Source organism: Pempheris klunzingeri, chromosome 7 (genome assembly GCF_042242105.1).
Source record: "Pempheris klunzingeri isolate RE-2024b chromosome 7, fPemKlu1.hap1, whole genome shotgun sequence".
Lineage (NCBI taxonomy): Eukaryota > Metazoa > Chordata > Actinopteri > Acropomatiformes > Pempheridae > Pempheris > Pempheris klunzingeri.
The window spans coordinates 54,180-71,117 of NC_092018.1; the positions used below are offsets into that span (position 1 = coordinate 54,180).

General features: G+C 40.9%; 1 protein-coding gene across 2 annotated transcripts in view; it reads left to right on the plus strand.

Annotated features, from left to right (window-relative positions):
* Positions 1-16,938, plus strand: part of slc4a4a (solute carrier family 4 member 4a) — a 52,955-nt gene that overhangs the window by 24,738 nt on the left and 11,279 nt on the right. Inside the window, exons 5-14 of one of the 2 annotated variants that reach the window (XM_070834380.1) lie at positions 81-241; positions 2,529-2,708; positions 5,992-6,068; positions 11,449-11,606; positions 12,307-12,394; positions 13,896-14,050; positions 14,778-14,888; positions 15,163-15,337; positions 15,418-15,551; positions 16,285-16,559. In XM_070834380.1, the coding sequence (XP_070690481.1) occupies positions 81-241; positions 2,529-2,708; positions 5,992-6,068; positions 11,449-11,606; positions 12,307-12,394; positions 13,896-14,050; positions 14,778-14,888; positions 15,163-15,337; positions 15,418-15,551; positions 16,285-16,559 (1,514 nt within the window). The remainder of the gene's footprint in view (positions 1-80; positions 242-2,528; positions 2,709-5,991; positions 6,069-11,448; positions 11,607-12,306; positions 12,395-13,895; positions 14,051-14,777; positions 14,889-15,162; positions 15,338-15,417; positions 15,552-16,284; positions 16,560-16,938) is intronic. The other variant, XM_070834381.1, reaches the window with a different exon arrangement.

The window sequence follows — 16,938 nt, forward strand, 5'->3', positions numbered from 1 at the left end:
AATATATTAATATGAAACCTGTTTAAATGTTTTGTCTTCACCTTTCACCGTTTCCAGTTTAACCCTTGTCATCTCTCCAGGTGGATCAAGTTTGAGGAGAAGGTGGAGAAAGGAGGTGAACGCTGGAGTAAACCCCACGTGGCCACGCTGTCCCTACACAGTCTTTTTGAACTGCGGACATGCATAGAAAAAGGCACCATCATGCTGGATCTGGAAGCTTCCACTCTGCCTCAGGTGGTCGGTAGGTGGCCTTACTTTTATCTCTGACAAGATAAACTGCATCACACTCAGCGGCAACAACAGTATTTGCATTGGCTCGTGTGTTTTGGTAAGAAACATAATGTCCCCCACATTACGTTGAAGTCTATCTACAACGCAGGATGTGCGTATAAAAGTTCTTAGTTTTTGGGTTGATGAAACTTATGATGCCAGAGACTGGAGTCCATCCCATTTTACGCTTGAAGTTGGTCCTGGGTCATTATCCATGAAGTTAGGGGTTTTCAAGAGACAGAATAAAAACAGAATAGTCACAGATTCAAAAGCCCATGATCCTACACGTACATCCTACATAGCCCAACTTGATAGAGCGCTAGCCCCTTGGATCTAAAAAAAACTCAAAGACAGGTTCTTATAAACACAAATAACTTTTCCTTTAATTAAGGCAAATGATCTGCCTTAGAAAGCACAAGATAATCCATTTATACCAAAAACCAGAGCAAATCCAGGATTATTCCACTCTCTTGGATCTAAATTGAGTTGGTAAACATCCAGTACTTTGCAATACAGCCTTTCTGTGTTTCGTCTCTCTTATGTCTCTTATGTTGACACTGAATTACAGTTTTTATTAATTGACTCACAAAATACAAACAGAAAAACTGAATATACACATTTGTACGCCTTTATCTATACACCCTTCAAATAATATCAGATGGCTTTCCCTTGCAGCACAGGTGACCTGCAGTGTGACCGCTACAGCAGCTCTGACAGGAGAGGAAAATAAAATAAAATAAAAATGGTACTGGGCAGTTTTCCACTGGCACCCATGTTTCTGACTGTTGTGTCTCATTATTTTGCAGTTTAAAAGCTCCCATCCATCCTCTCTGAGTTGATCTGTGCATAGTTGGTCGTGATCACAGTCTTTGGGACCACACATAAAGAGAGATCCATGTTTCTGTTCTGTGAGGATACTTTGGTGACATTATGACTGTGTTGTGAATGGAATGGCTTTATTAGTGTGGGTCATCCAAACCAAAGGTCTCTGGTTTTACCACTGCCCCAACAGATGGAGCATACAGTGTCAGTGATGCAGAAAAGCTAGCCCCTCCTTGCCAGGTGGATGTTACGTGCTCTGTGATGGACAGAGCATTTGAGCTCTTCTGCAGGGCTGCATGCAGCTTTCTGGATCAATGTAGATCACACACAGGGTGCGGAGGGTTAGGGTTAGGCTTCTTTCCTCTTGTGTGCTTTAAGGGGCCAGAGCTCTGCCCGCTCCGGCCTGTACTGTACTTTACTGCAGATTTGAATACTTAGAGACTCAAATAGTTTGTAAATGGTTAGACAAAAACTTCCTAATATGAGGACAGGCAGCCCTCTTGGTTTTTGTGTGCATGAGGGAGCAGGAGGAAGCGTTAGCCCTGGGACTGATTAATGTGAAGTAATTGAGTGAGCTGCATGGAGGGTTCAGGCCGAGCTGAGAGGGGCCTCTCTGCTTTGAGGCCAACAGACCTGACTGATGGGCCATTAACAGCACTAGCCTCCATGAGGAGAAACCCCCCGGGCTGCTCTCCGTCAGCATTCAGACTCCTGACCTTCTTTTTAAAAATAGGCCGGACCTTTTGATCGAGCTGTTTCATGAGGCCACGAAGACTTTCATTGTGGAGCGCTACAGTCTGGGAGACTCTGAATGTGTCCTGACCAGCAGGAAGAGGCTCTTTATGGTGACTTACAGTTAATTCGCCTGGAGTTACTAAATGAAGGTTGTTGGTAAAATGCTGCATCAAGGCAAAAAGTACAGCCTTGTATTGATGATTTGAAAGAACAGCAGAATTTAGTTTTGGGCAGCATTTTTCTCACAACAGTTTTTATGGGAAAAACCACATCACTTCAGGTTGCGAGGTTGCCATGTAATCTTCCTGCAATGGATGACTTCATCAAATTATACTGTAACTTTGACTTTTTCTGAGTTTTTTCTCTGTAGGAAAAAATATTATGGAGCCAGGGAAAGGGAGTCATTTTCAATGGCCTTTATATGCTGTTGAACAATATAGTTAAGTGCTGGAAAAATCTGTAAATTTAGAGAAAAGTTTTCGATAAGAGTTGTCATAAATTATTTCAGTTTATCATTTTGCATCTAAAGTATAAACACAAAATGTTCATTCATTTTAGTATTAGGGGTTTTAAACTGTGAGACATCTCTTTGGATTGTTGTAGGCGGTTCTGTAATCATGTAGTTTGAGAGGTAAAACTATCCAGAAAAAGACTGAAATCACCTTCCTCTTCCTCTTCCTGCCTTTCCTCTGCATCTCCAGAGCTGATCACTGACAACCAGATAGAGATCGGCCAGCTGAAAGCAGAGCTGAAGGACAAAGTGATGTACACTTTGCTTCGGAAACATCGTCACCAGACCAAGAAGTCCAACTTGCGCTCTCTGGCCGACATCGGAAAGACGGTCTCCAGTGCAAGTAGGCTGTTTTCCAACCAGGAAAACGGTAATACTGATGCCAGTGTGGTGCAGTCTGCCTTTTAAAACAATGACAAGAAAAAACAAAATCAGTTGTTTTACTCTCAGTTGTCTTACTGTAATCAACATAGCTGTCTGTACCTGCTTTGCTGCATTTCATTTCCATGTTTTTCATCAGCTCAACTGGGGCCCTGAGATGTGTGATCTCTGAGGGTTAGGGTTAGTGAGCCATAAAGGTTAGGGTTAGTGAGCCATAAAGGACACACTGCTGCCCTCCTCTGCATGAACCCACTAATATGGCACTTCAAAGCCAAAAATACGTAGCAGCTTCTCCTTAACACAAGGTGGAAAACATTTTTTATAGAAGACCATATCAGAAGTTTGAGCCCTTATATTTTCTCAACAGAAAAAAACCTTTGTATTGGTCCTACTGCAGTACTGATATAGTACAGTACCTCTACTTACCTGTTAATCAACTAGTGCAAAGTTTGGCTTTTGCTGATTCATCATTGCTTTTATCACTTTAACATCACGTTTAATGCACTCATTGTAGACTTCTGTACTAACCGCCCTTACCGCTGCAGAACGCTTAAAGATATTTTTACCTGTATCTGTGAGAGCAGGTGGAGCTCATTTCAAACTGACTTCAGTTGTAACTTTCAACACTGAGGAGCTGAGTTAGTGTACAAATTTATGACACTGATGAGAAAAGTTCAGGGTCATCAGAAATCATAAAGCTGCCCCAGTGGTTTGATAGGATATGACTAATAAAGAACTTGAGATTAACCTTTGCAGCAGTCTGAACTTCTGAAGGTGATTTATTTTCATCTTTGTCTAACTTCTTTTTCTTCAAGTGTGTGTGTGAGTTTTCTGAAAATTCATGTTTCTTTTACAGTCGAAGTTGTCACCTCTTTTCATCACACATGGCATGCTGTCAGTTTGCTTTACTGAAAATGTATTACAAAGAGAACTGATTTCAGATACACAATCATGTTTTTTTATTCCAATTGTCAGGATTGTAGTTTCTGTATTAAATGGATTTAACATCAGTCTGATGTAGTGTGCATGTAAGGTTCATGAAATGAACATTATATTTTCCTATAGACAGCAACAAACAAATTTTTTTATAACACCTTGTTAAACAGCAGTCAGTCTTTAGAGGACGTGACAGCCACTGATATATAACTGATGTTAACAACATGTGTACAAGTGCTGTGATTGTAACACATGGAGTAGTGATTCACCCTGTTGACAGTGTAATTAATGTGTCACCAGCCATGGGTCTTTGGAAAGTGAAGTTATTTATTATCTGCTATCACATTTATGACTTTATCAAAAGAAAAGTTTCCTCTTTTGATCTGCTTTGTTAGAATGTTCAAATGGAAACTCATCACATAAAAGTCAGAGCCTCTTATCAAGATCACAGTGCTGAGATAAACAGCTTCACTAATAATCATTGATTGCTTTACAACTTTAAAACAATACATCATCTACTTTATTAAAGGAGAACTTTTAAACTTGGACCCAGTTTGTACATATTTAGGGTTTGAATATTTTGGAATTGGTCCCGTTTTTTTTTATTGCAGAACACAGGAGTTTGTGTGACTTTCGTGTTTTAAACAGTTTTGATCAAAACTAACCCTTTAAGTCACACAAAGTCACACAATAACACAAACTAACTAACTAACTCCAGAAAAGTTGCAGCCAATTCCAGCACTTTTAGAACCTACTTGAGTTCTCCTTTAAAATACAAGTTGACTCCTGAAATCTTCCTGTCCAGTGATCCATGGTATCCTCTGACCTTCTCTGCATTGCTTGTTAAAACTCAGATAATTCATGTTTTACACATCTTTTAACAGCCACTCGATTTTGTTCTCCTAACAAGTCTCTTGCTTTGTCTTAGTGGTTTGCCTATCGACTTTCCTGTCACCTCTCTTCTTTTTCCTCCTGCTTTGCTTGCCTTGCTGCTACTAAAAGCTCGCAGTCCTCTTGAGAACTCTGTGACTTGCCTGTCGGGTCGCATATCAATGGAGGACTTGCAGACCCAAAGGAGTACCAGCATGGACTGGCTTAGTAAGTTCTCTGAACCTGGTCTACGTTCACACTGCAGACCCCGATTAATTCTGAATCACTGCTCCTATTGGATGATGCAGAAGCCAAAGACTTCATATTTGTGACTGAACTGAACAAAAATGCCAAGTAGCTGGTGTATTTGACTTTTTTCAGCTATCTCAGTCTTTTACTATTGTAATACTTCACTTTCTTTGTCACTTTGTAGCCACAACTGGAAAACTTTGAGCTGCAGTTTGAACGTTGTCATGACCAAACTGTAGTTTAAAATATAACCATTCAGACCCAATTCTCATTTTAATGTGTTGTTGAATAGGTTTTTATTGATGTCAGTTTAGGTTATTTCTATTTGTTTTTAGTTGGCTAACATTTTACATTTCATCCCTTAAATATTCCCTTTAAATTCAGTTGTTTTCTCCCTTTTGTTATTGTATCTACTGTATAGAAGTACTTTGTTTACCTTGGCTGCATCATACTGACAAGCATGTTATTACCCACAATCCTCAGGGGGCAGATGTATGAACATGAACTACAGTGGCATCAGAATTTGCACTTGTTGAGATGTGTGCCTCTCTGGGCACTGTGTCTGATCTTTTTACATATTCTGGTGTGTGAGTGACTGGTAGGTAGTAAAAGTGTTGGAACTGGTCCAGTAGATCACCTCAGCCAGCAGACACCAAACGGGCTGCAATGGCTGCAATGTGATCCTTTGGGACAACTGGTTCTCTAGTAAAAATATAATGATATAATATAATAATGATTATTAGTACAGAGTGATAACCTAACTCAATGAAAATAGTTAACTAAGCGTTGTTGGGGTTCAGACTGTATGTTACATTAACTTTAGAGATATTCAGACTTTAAGTTACAGATTTTTGACTTTGAATAGAGCCGTGTCGGTCTCCTAGATTCTCATCAGATTGCATGTAGATCTAGTTATTGTCCCTTTCAGTCAGTGAACATCTAAAGAGAAGTGTTTTCAGCTTGAACGGAGTTAGTGTGGTCTGGTGAGCTCCAGCCTTTATTAAACAGATGATAGTTAATGTGACCAATATCTCTTTATGTTTCTGTCTGTGTTTGGCTGAAGATAGATGCTTTATTATTCTTCTGGGTGCTGCATGTGGAGCAAACTGTCTGGGCCACTGTCTTTTCTTGGGTCTCTGCCCCCTCTTCCATTCAGTTCTTTAGTCCTTGTGAAGGTGGAGCTGCTCTAACTGTTAGCGGTTGATGTGTTTTAACAGATAGTCCCACCACGACTCACCGGCACCTGACCTCCAGCAGCCTCAATGACATTTCTGACAAACCGGAGAAAGATCAGGTGAGTCAACCCAATCCTTTCATAGTGGAAATCTATCTTTGTGTTTGTCTTTGATTAGTCAAACCTTTTGGGCAGCACTGCAACATTTGCATTTCTTGGAATATGAAGCTGATGAAGATAACAGTTTATTTTTTGTGTCATAAATAGATAAATTATAATAAATCAGTGAATTATCAAGATCATGAACTCAATGAAGTTGTTTTTACTAGTGCCAGTCAAGTAGGGTTTATGTCCCATTAACAACTATTTAAGTGAGGCTTGATTCAGTTGCATAAAACATTATTCTGAAACCAATTTGAAGGGATTGTTCAAGAGAAATATGACAATTCCAGCATATTTGGAAATCCAAAGCAAAGTGACACATTGGTGCAGTCATGCACCACTGCACAAGCTACTGGTTCGTAGAGGCTGCTGGTTCGTAGGGGCTACTGGTTTATAGAGGCTATTGGTTCATAGAGGCTGCTGGTTCATAATGGCTACTGGTTCCTAGAGGCTGCTAGTTTATAGAGGCTACTGGTTCGTAGAGGCTATTGGTATGTAGAGGCTGCTGGTTGTTAGAGGCTATTGGTTGTTAGAGGCTATTGGTTTGTAGAGGAGGCTGTTGGTTTGTAAAGGCTATTGGTTGTTAGAGGCTATTGGTTTGTAGAGGAGGCTGTTGGTTTGTAAAGGCTGCTGGTTGTTAGAGGCTATTGGTTTGTAGAGGAGGCTGTTGGTTTGTAAAGGCTATTGGTTGTTAGAGGCTATTGGTTTGTAGAGGCTGCTGGCTCGTAGATGGCTGCTGTTCCTCCCGCTTTGGTCATCCAGCAGCCTTCTCCTGGAGTCCTTAGGAGACCTGATAAACTTCTCCTGATCAGAATGGAGATTTTGAGGCCAAGAATCCTTGGAACAGTGAATAACAGAAGAGAAAAGGTGTTATTACGTCACAGTGGAAAGTACACAACAAAACACACTTTCTTTATGATGCACTTTCCCTTAGTTTATCTGTCAGGCTGATCAGGAGATATCAGATATCTTTGCGTTTATCAATAAATATCCTTCATTTGCAACATGTTTACTTTGCTCCCTGGTGTCTGCATGGCTCATACTATCTTATCCGTCCTGCTTATAGATGATAGTGTGTCAGAGGAGGTGCAGCAGATGAAATACTCTAGTCCTGTACTCCTACAGCATTTCCTCCTGTAGTGTGTCGGGGCAGCTCAGACTGAAACTGGATCCGAGGCCATGGTCACAGGAAGGGGTTGGCTCAGTGTTATACTGATAACCAATCATATTCTTTAAAATCTTTCAGTGTGTGATGATGATGATGCAGACATAAATACACAAAAATAGTTATTCATTCGCTACTTCTCAATGAACTTTCTGATCTGAGTAGAAACTGGATTAACAGCAATTTTAAAATGAATTTAGGCTGCTGTTGTAGTGAATTACAGTGAAAGTTACAGTGTAATGTGCCCGACATCATACTGTAATCTCCATTCATTCTGGTAGTGGAACAGTTGGATTTACTCAATTCACAGCAGTCATTGGGCCATTCATATGGTCTCATCCTGGACCAGGCCTCTGGGAGATGAGAATTAGGTCAGACTGACCCAGTAAGTCCTGTCCTGTGGGACAGACGGAGTAGGAAGGAGACAACTGGACAGGAGGCACATCTTCTGAGCATAAGCTCTTCCACACCCACTCAGCCTATAAATATCATTCACTAGTTTCCTCTGTGATCATTTCCACACGCCTGATATCTTAATGCTGAATGATAGAGACAACAGTCAGGCAGATTCACATCCACAGTCAGGTGCACACTGTAAAGTTACATGCATTAAAAGTGTGGCTCATTGCTGTATTGTTAAAAAAAACATTATTTTCTTATCTAACTGGAATATTTTTTCTTTCTTTTACACCGTGCTGGAGTGTGACAAATGACAAAGATGTAGGTTTAGTTGAGCTTATTCCAGCTTTAATCTCAGGTGTGAAATAGATTTCATGTCAGAGATAATTGAATGTGTTCTTGATGTCAGTTCGCAATCAAATGGGAACAGATTGGGTGTACATAGTTCTAGAGGGAAGTGTGGATTAGCTGTGATTGGACACAGGACGAGAGCGTAGTTGCGCAGATTTAAACTCTCGACTCAAAATTTACAAACCAACCCATGGCCAATACGACTTAACTGCCTCCATCTTGTTCTTTTTACCCTGGTTCTACATGCTGTGGTTGGCTCCTAAAATAATTCTAATTCTCTTTATCAACAATTGATTTCTTTATCTTATTTTAGAAGCTGAAGTCATCTCATAACAACAAAACCTCTCTCAGACTGTATTTTTTAATCTGTATGGATGTTTACCAGCGGCCTCACACTGATTGGAGGAAATGCCAAGGTTGTTTGGATTCTAATCCAATTTAAATCCTAGTACAGCAGATTTTATAGCCACACTGGACACCATCCAAGACTCAGTTTGCTATCAGACCTCCTTCCCTAACAGATGAAACATTTGACATTATGTCCCAACTATACAGAAGGAAGCTAACAACACAACACAGACAACAGAGATGATGAAAGTGAAGCAGCACTGTGTGCCAATTCTCTGCCTTCACTGATTGGTACTGCTGCCTGTGTGTGGAACAGCATTTATCTTTATGGGACAGAGTCGAGGTCACAAAGATCATGAACTAGTCTTCTTGATCTTAGTTAGAACAGCAGTTAGTCTGTCTTCAGGACTGTTAGACATTGAACTGGCTGTTCATGTCTGATGGATCCTTTAATGTGTTACATAATCTACTGTGCATGTCCATGTGGTTTTAGCAGCATGGAGTGTAAGGGTGAGCAGTGATCAGAAGTCCATTCTCAGATTAGGTTTAAAAATATTTAACTTTCCTCTGTGAGGAAGAACACTGAAATACTGCAGGAACAGTAAATGAAGACTGAGTAAAGTGTAACTATAGTAGCTGAGCAGAGTAGACTGAGAAAGTTTACCCGACTGAGCCAATGGAATCCAGATAACAAGTGAAATTCTTCTATGTTCTTAATGTATTGGCTTCAGAGCGCTCTGCTTCATCTGGGTGACGACACGATTTTCACACATCTGAAGGTTATCTGAACAGTTTGGAGACCATATTGATCCTTAAAAGTGCATCTAATCCTTCCACTAATTGTGAATGAAATGAAAGCCTAAAACTCATGAACTTTGGAAAAGTTTAGTCTGTTTTTCACCCTCTGGTGCTGCTGGTCATCTTTATTTAAACTTAGTCTGCTTTCTCACTTATGGCCATCAAACCTTGGAAAAAGCTTCCAGCTGGTCTTCACACTGGTACAGACTTTCATTGTAAATTTCACCGTTGTGGGACTAATAAAGGAGTCTTGTCTTGTCTTATCTTATCATCATCATGTCTTATCTTATCATTCTTCTTTCAATGGTGCAACAAAATCTATATTGAGCAACCAATCATGACAACATTAATTTGAGCATGATTTAATGAAATGTAATCGTATAGACAGTAGTGGATGAATGTGTTGGCACTTATATGTTGATGTGCTTATAGATTTGTCTGTATAACTGTCAGTGTCATAGAGACGATGTGAATATTGTCAAAGTCTTGTGATTGTTATGTGTTTATTTCCTCAGGGACATCCTCAGGTGAATCTAAATAAATCTGACAGAGATAACCATGGCATTAGATTTACCAAATGCCTTAATTTCTGTTGTTAGATTGCAGAAACGTTGAGATGTTTTAGTCACGGAGCAGTTTGTGCTGACAGTTTCTCGAGTTGACGAATGTGTTAAAGGCTTTTCAGATCTTTAGTTTATAAAGTCAACAGTTGGTGGTGGCTGTTGTTTTGGTAGTGAAGGTGCCACGAACAGTCTGAGGGGATGAAGTGGTGATGGTTTCATTTTAACCTTTATGATGCTCAGTTTTGTATAATGATTACTATTTAGTAAATGAATCAATGGTTTGGAGTTAATGAATCAATCAATAGAGTTGAACTAGAGAGCTGAACTGAAACCTTAAGCGTTGTAAAGGTTGAAGAGAAGAGAGATACTCATAGTGACATTGGTGTGAAACATGATGATGATCATGATGATTGGAGGAGCTGCAGTGTGACGCGTCTCAGGCCACGTCTTAGTAAATGTTTACTCTCTGCTGTTTTAGTGTTAATATATAACTCTGTAGTTTTCCACTGCAATCTTATCTTCATGTCTATGGTTTTATTAATTAATGATCTGGATGTGCTCTCTTTATCAGATATGATTGTCGTTTGAAATGTAATGTGGTATAAAGCGTGTGAGGACAAATGCTCGGTTAAAATGAGTAAAAAGTGGAGTAGACTCTGCTGAAGAGGATGAAAGAGCATTTAAAGAGCTTTTTCATTGCCAATGCTGGGAATGAGTATATTTGTTACATTAAGTTTATTAACTAATACTCTAATGCACTCACATGAGTAGACAAATGAAACAGAGTAGGTAGGGGGGTAGGTATAATAGTACAGTGCATAGTATGTGATTTCACACAGCGATCGTTTTCTTTCGGAGCAAATTATGAAAGTAGCCAGCAAGTTAAGCTTCTCGCCTCCTTCTCACCTCTGAGAACTGGATTTACGGATCAGGTAGCAACACTGCTCAAAAATGCAGCAGTGGAGTAAACGTTTCAAATACCAAATGATGCAAGTGTACTTCATCACTGTCCACACCTGCACTAGAGACACAACAAACAAAAGCTATGGCTAGCTCCCATAAGGTTAGGCCTAGAGCTCTGTAATTTTACACAGGGGTGGTTGACAGGATGTAGCAGGAATAATGTGATTTCCATAGTTCTGGCATGTTCCATGTCCTAGTTATTGTTATTCAAATATGACTTAAAGATGAAGACAAAAATAATGAGCCATGTTTGAACTGATATACTTTATTTTGTATTAGCTATATGCTAAATAAAGGTGTTAAAACAAAGGGTGGATGTTAAAAGGTTAATGCCTGCCAGAGCACTTGGAAATCTGGAAAACAAGATAACCTTTGCTTTGCATCTGGTATCAGAGACTGAAAGAAAATACAGCATCTGCTCTTTAGCTGGCTTTGATCCAACAGTTTAATTCTTTGAATGCATATTTACTGCTCTGCCTCTGTCTGTAATGGAGAAACTCGTCAGAGACACGGCTGCAGGACTTTATTGTCCTCTGGAGGGGACATGTTGCTCAGCAGGTGTCAGACCTCCATCCAGAAAGAAATACAGCCCTATTTTGATGCCAGGGTGCCTCCAGTTTGGTATTTGAGCTGAATGGGAATGTCAGGTTTGATATAGGTTGTTTAATTGGGTGAGCACTGTCTTGGGAAGCTTGCTGGTGTGAACGTAACATTTAACATATCCTCCTGTTCTTCTCCTCTGTGCTTTCAGCTGAGGAACAAGTTCATGAAGAAGTTGCCGAGAGACGCCGAGGCCTCCAACGTGTTGGTGGGGGAGGTAGACTTCCTGGATGCACCGTTTGTGGCGTTTGTTCGTCTGCAGCAAGCTGTGATGCTGGGAGCCTTGACGGAGGTTCCTGTTCCTACAAGGTGGCTGAGATTCATGTCTGGACATAAAGTTTAAAGTAGGAAGATGCTTCAGTCCAGATTTTCCAAGTTGTAGTTGTTCAGGTGTCCTCACACATCCATCCATCGTTTATACCGCTTATCCGTCAGGGTCACGGGGGAGCTGGAGCCAATCCCAGCTGACTTCGGGCGAGAGGCGGGGTCACCCTGAACTGGTCACCAGCAGGGCCAACACATAGAGACAGACAAACACTCACACTTACGGGCAATTTTAGAGTCACCAATCAACCTAATGTGCATGTCTTTGGATTGTGGGAGGAAGCCGGACTACCCGGACAGAACCCACGCAAACACGGGGGGAACATACAAAAACATACACTGCACCACCATGCTGCCCTGACCTCACACATATGTTTTAAAATTGTATTTATAGAATGTAAAACATGAAATATACAAGTAGACACAATGAAATCACTCACAATTAACAATTAAAGTGGACTGAATGATATAAAATAATATGATGTTTTTCCTTTGTTCACTTTAAATTATAAAGAAATCCAATACTAAACACTAAATGTTATTGATAGTTACACCTGAACAGGTGCAGGCAGCAGGAAACAGGAAACATGAACAGATGTTAAAATGAACAGGAAGATCATTTTTTATCAGAAAAAATCCAGATCAAAAACTTTTCGTAACACAAATGATTTTGTACCATTTGCAGATTTTTATTCATCTTGCTTGGACCCAAAGGAAAAGCCAAGTCGTACCATGAGATCGGCAGAGCGATCGCCACGCTGATGTCAGATGAGGTCAGATTGCCGTTAACTCACATGAGCTGTGTTCTCTTTAAATGCTTTCACAGACATACATTTTCTGACTGTGTCCTAATCTGATCCCTCACTCAGGCTGTACTGATGGTCCTGTTGTACTCAGTCAAATTATGTTACCAGGTTTCATGCGGTGTGGTTCCCCCACATAGGCTGACCTGGGGCCGTAGGAGGGCTTAGACATTAGTGATCCAGAATTTTGCTTTTAACAGAGCTTATTTGCTGCATTTTTGGACAAACACATTCCAAACCAAAGTGACACCTACAAACACATCCCAAAGGTTATACCGCGCACCACACACAAAGTCCTGATCTAAAATGAAGATACAATAAAATACGTACTGCCAGACACTTACAGGATAAACTAGACATTTTCAGCTCCTGATTATACATTTGTTTTATTCTAATTATTTACATAAAATTCTGTTTTTTTTATGAAAGTAAGGGGTCTGAATGAAAGTCTGGATCTCAGCCTCCTCCTAGTTTTCTGCGGCCATGAAAAATAGAGTTGGTTAGTATAGTATAGTATATAGTATAGTCATAGTTAAAGGTTGTGCTGCCTACAACACCTTTGACCAGCCTTTGCTTCCTGTTTGAATCTGTGCACTGGGTTTCATTCAAGTTTATTTCCAAGCTCTGTCTACACATGAATACTTCTGATGGACAGATCTTTCTACACTTTCTGATTAAAGTGTGTGTGTGCTTATAATCAGGATTAATTCTGTGGGGAACAAACTGGTCTGAACTTAAAGTGGCTCAGTAACAGTACAAGTGAAAAGTGCAGGTAGCAGCAGTAATAAGTTATAAGTCTATTTGTTGAGGAGCCTGTTGGCCCGATGGTAAAAACTGTCCCTGAGTCTGGTGGTGCATGCAGCCATGCTCCTGTATCGTCTGCCAGACGGTAACAGGGAGAACAGTTTGCGTGCATGGTTGTGTCGTCAGCAAACTTAAAGATGACATTTGAGCTGTGCTTGGTAGCACAGTCGTAGGTGAACAGGGAGTACAGGAGGGGGCTGAGCACACAACCCTGTGGTGCACCCGTGTTCAGGGTCAGCGAGGAGGAGGTGTGGCTGCCAATTCTCACCACCTGGGGCCTGCCCGTCAGGAAGCTGTATATCCAACTGCAGATGGAGGTGTTCAATCCGAGATCAGCAAGCTTAGTGACGAGTTTATACGAGGGAATAATAATGTTAAATGCTGAGCTGTAGTCAATGAAGAGCATTCTCACATATGTATTCCCTCTGTATTGTGGACAGTTTTTCTGCTCAGACATGAGTTCATACTGTGTTGATAAACTCTTAAGCCCCACAGTTGTGCAGGATGTGAAGTGAATGGGGTGATCAGATTCAATGACTCATTGGTGCATTTATGTGAATGTAGGGCCCCCCCAACCTCCATGTATGGACCTGCAGACCTGATGTTGACTGCCTGCTGACTCTCTCTTTTGCACTCAGATACCTCGTCTCTCTCCATCTGTGTTCAGGTCTTTCATGACATTGCATATAAGGCCAAGGACAGACAGGACCTGCTGGCCGGTATCGATGAGTTCCTGGATGAGGTGATCGTGCTCCCTCCAGGAGAGTGGGACCCAACTATCAGGATAGAGCCTCCGAAATCCCTGCCCTCCTCTGACAAAAGGTCTGTGTGCTAGTCTGTTGGTCAATCACTGGAAGTCATTACACTCATACACACACAAACACATACACGTACATACACATACACATACACGTATCTGTAACAGGATTCAACAGTGGAAATGCAAAAATAATCAGTGCCAGAGCATATTTAAGAAATAAAATGATGAAAAGTGAGAAAGTGACAGGGTAGAGGACTGTCACATTAAACATGTAGGAAGCCACTGATGCTCTGAACGCTTTGTGTGCACTGACCATATTATGGCATGAGAGAGCAGAGCATCCAGCTATGCAGCACAGTGATGAATTATGAAGGAGCAGCAGTGGGTTCATTTGCAGCTGCAGTTTGACTCAGTGAAGCAGCAATTTAATCCACTGATTGACAACATGCAGACATGTAAAGGCTGAAAAGTGCATTTTGTGTCAACAGCATCAAATGTATGATTGATGATTTAGTTGAGTTGATTTGCTTGCAGTTAATAAATGAACAGAAGCAGAACCTACATGAAAAAAAGAAATAACCATGTACATAAGCAAAAAAAAGAAATGTACATCATAAGATTAAAATTTTAGAATTTATATATACACAATTTATACATACTCACACACATTACCACCACATATACATTCGCATTTACAAATCCAACTGTATACAAATTTGATTATTTAAGATAAAAAGGACTTAAACTATGAGGGAAATGCTCCAAACTGTCTATTTGTATGTGTTGTAGGAAAAATATGTATGCAGGAGGGGATTCTCAGATGAATGGAGATATGCCTCATGATGGGGGCCACGGAGGAGGGGGGCATGCTGTGGGGGACGAGCTGAAGAAGACTGGAAGGTATGAAGTCATGAACAAAACCAAATTTCTTTAAATAATACTTTTTATGTGCAAGTGGATAGCTCCACTCATATAGACTGGACTCAGAGCATTGCCAGACCCAAACCTAGCCCACATAAGTCCACAGTGTTGCAAACGTTATGCATCCTAAAATAAAAGACAGATCGTAGTTCTCCGCATCTGGGTACTAACATGTAAATACTTTTAAAATTGCCTCTAGTTGATTAGTACTCCATGTTGCAGAAAAGGACTCTTGGCTTGTCTCTGTTCTCAGGTTTTGCGGGGGTCTCCTACTTGACATCAAAAGAAAAGCGCCTTTCTTCGTCAGTGATTTCACCGATGCATTTCACATTCAGGCCTTGTCGGCCATTTTGTTTATTTACCTGGGAACTGTGACCAACGCTATCACCTTTGGTGGTCTGCTGGGAGATGCTACAGAAAACATGCAGGTCAGGCTGAGATTTAGTTTGAGTCTTAACCACTTTTATGTTGTGAATGCTTCCCTAACTGTCCCCCTCCGTGTGTGCAGGGGGTGTTGGAGAGTTTTCTGGGCACAGCGATCACCGGAGGGGTTTTCTGTCTGCTGGCTGGACAGCCTCTGACCATCCTGAGCAGTACCGGGCCTGTTCTGGTGTTTGAGCGGCTGCTTTTCAACTTCAGCAGGTATGTTCTCTCTCAGCCTGGTTATTAATCACAGATTATTTAGGGTTTGAAAAGTACATTATCATCATGCTAAACACTCCAGAAGCTCCAAACAAGCTTGTTGTAAACATTCCCAGAATGAATTGTGACTGGTAGGTAGTAAAAGTGTTGGAACTGGTCCAGCAGCCACCAAACGGGCTGCAATGGCTGCAACGTGGTCCTTTGGGACAACTGGCTCTCTGGTAAAAATACCAGAATTACCTTTTAAACTCTTGATTATTATCAGAGTGAGAACCCAGCTCAGGTGTTACATCACTCTCTTCAGACAGAGGAGTTGCTGCTCCTGCCTCCACCAGTTAGTTTGTGTGTGTTATTTGTCACTTTGGTGTTAGTTCAGATCCAACACAACATTTGTGTAACACATGATTCCAAAACTTTTTGTATCTACATACATTTTGAACCCAAAATGTGTAATAATAGGGTCCAGGTTAAATCAACATAGTTGAACTGTTTTTATGTCTTTGAAATTTACACAAGTATTTTAAAGCAGTATCCGATTTTAACACTCAGACAGTCAGCAGGTGAGAGCAGTCTTTTAATGTGTCAAATGAAAGACTGATATCATCACTTCTTAAAACTGTTGTTTTTTAAAGAGCTGTGTTGTCAGAGGTTTTTCTGACCTTCTAACAGTGTCTCTAACACTCTGTGTCACATGGACTTCATTCTCTGAGAACATTTACTGTTTCTTTCACAGAGATAATAGCTTTGACTACCTGGAGTTCCGCCTGTGGATTGGCCTGTGGTCTGCGTTCTTCTGCCTGGTGCTCGTGGCCACTGACGCCAGCTTCCTGGTCCAGTACTTCACCCGGTTCACTGAGGAGGGCTTTTCCTGTCTCATTAGCTTCATCTTCATCTACGATGCCTTCAAAAAGATGCTCAAACTAGCTCACCACTATCCCATCAACTCAGAGTTCACGATGGACTACATCACACAGTACGACTGCCTCTGTATGGCCCCGGCTGTTCTAGGTGAGATGTGGTTTAAGGCATTTAGCCCATGTGGGTCAAAGAGCAGGGTGTGATTAGATTAACCTATGAGCTGCAGCAGGTTTTCAGGTCCTGTTCATGAGACTGTTCTCTGAAAACTGTCCCAGTCTGCCACATTGAGGTAGTTTTATTTGTCAAAGGTAGGACACTCTGGACTGAGCTCGACAGAAAGCTGCCCACCTCTGAGCCGGTTACAGTCTGAGGTTTCTTCACATTAAAGTGAAGTTTTTCCCGACATTGTTGCCTGATGCTGCTCATGTGGGGATTCTTGAATCCTTAGTTTTAATTTCTTGAATCATTGGGTCTCTCTCTTAATTAAAGAGTTTGGTCTGACCTGCTGTTTAATGAAAAGGGTCTCAAG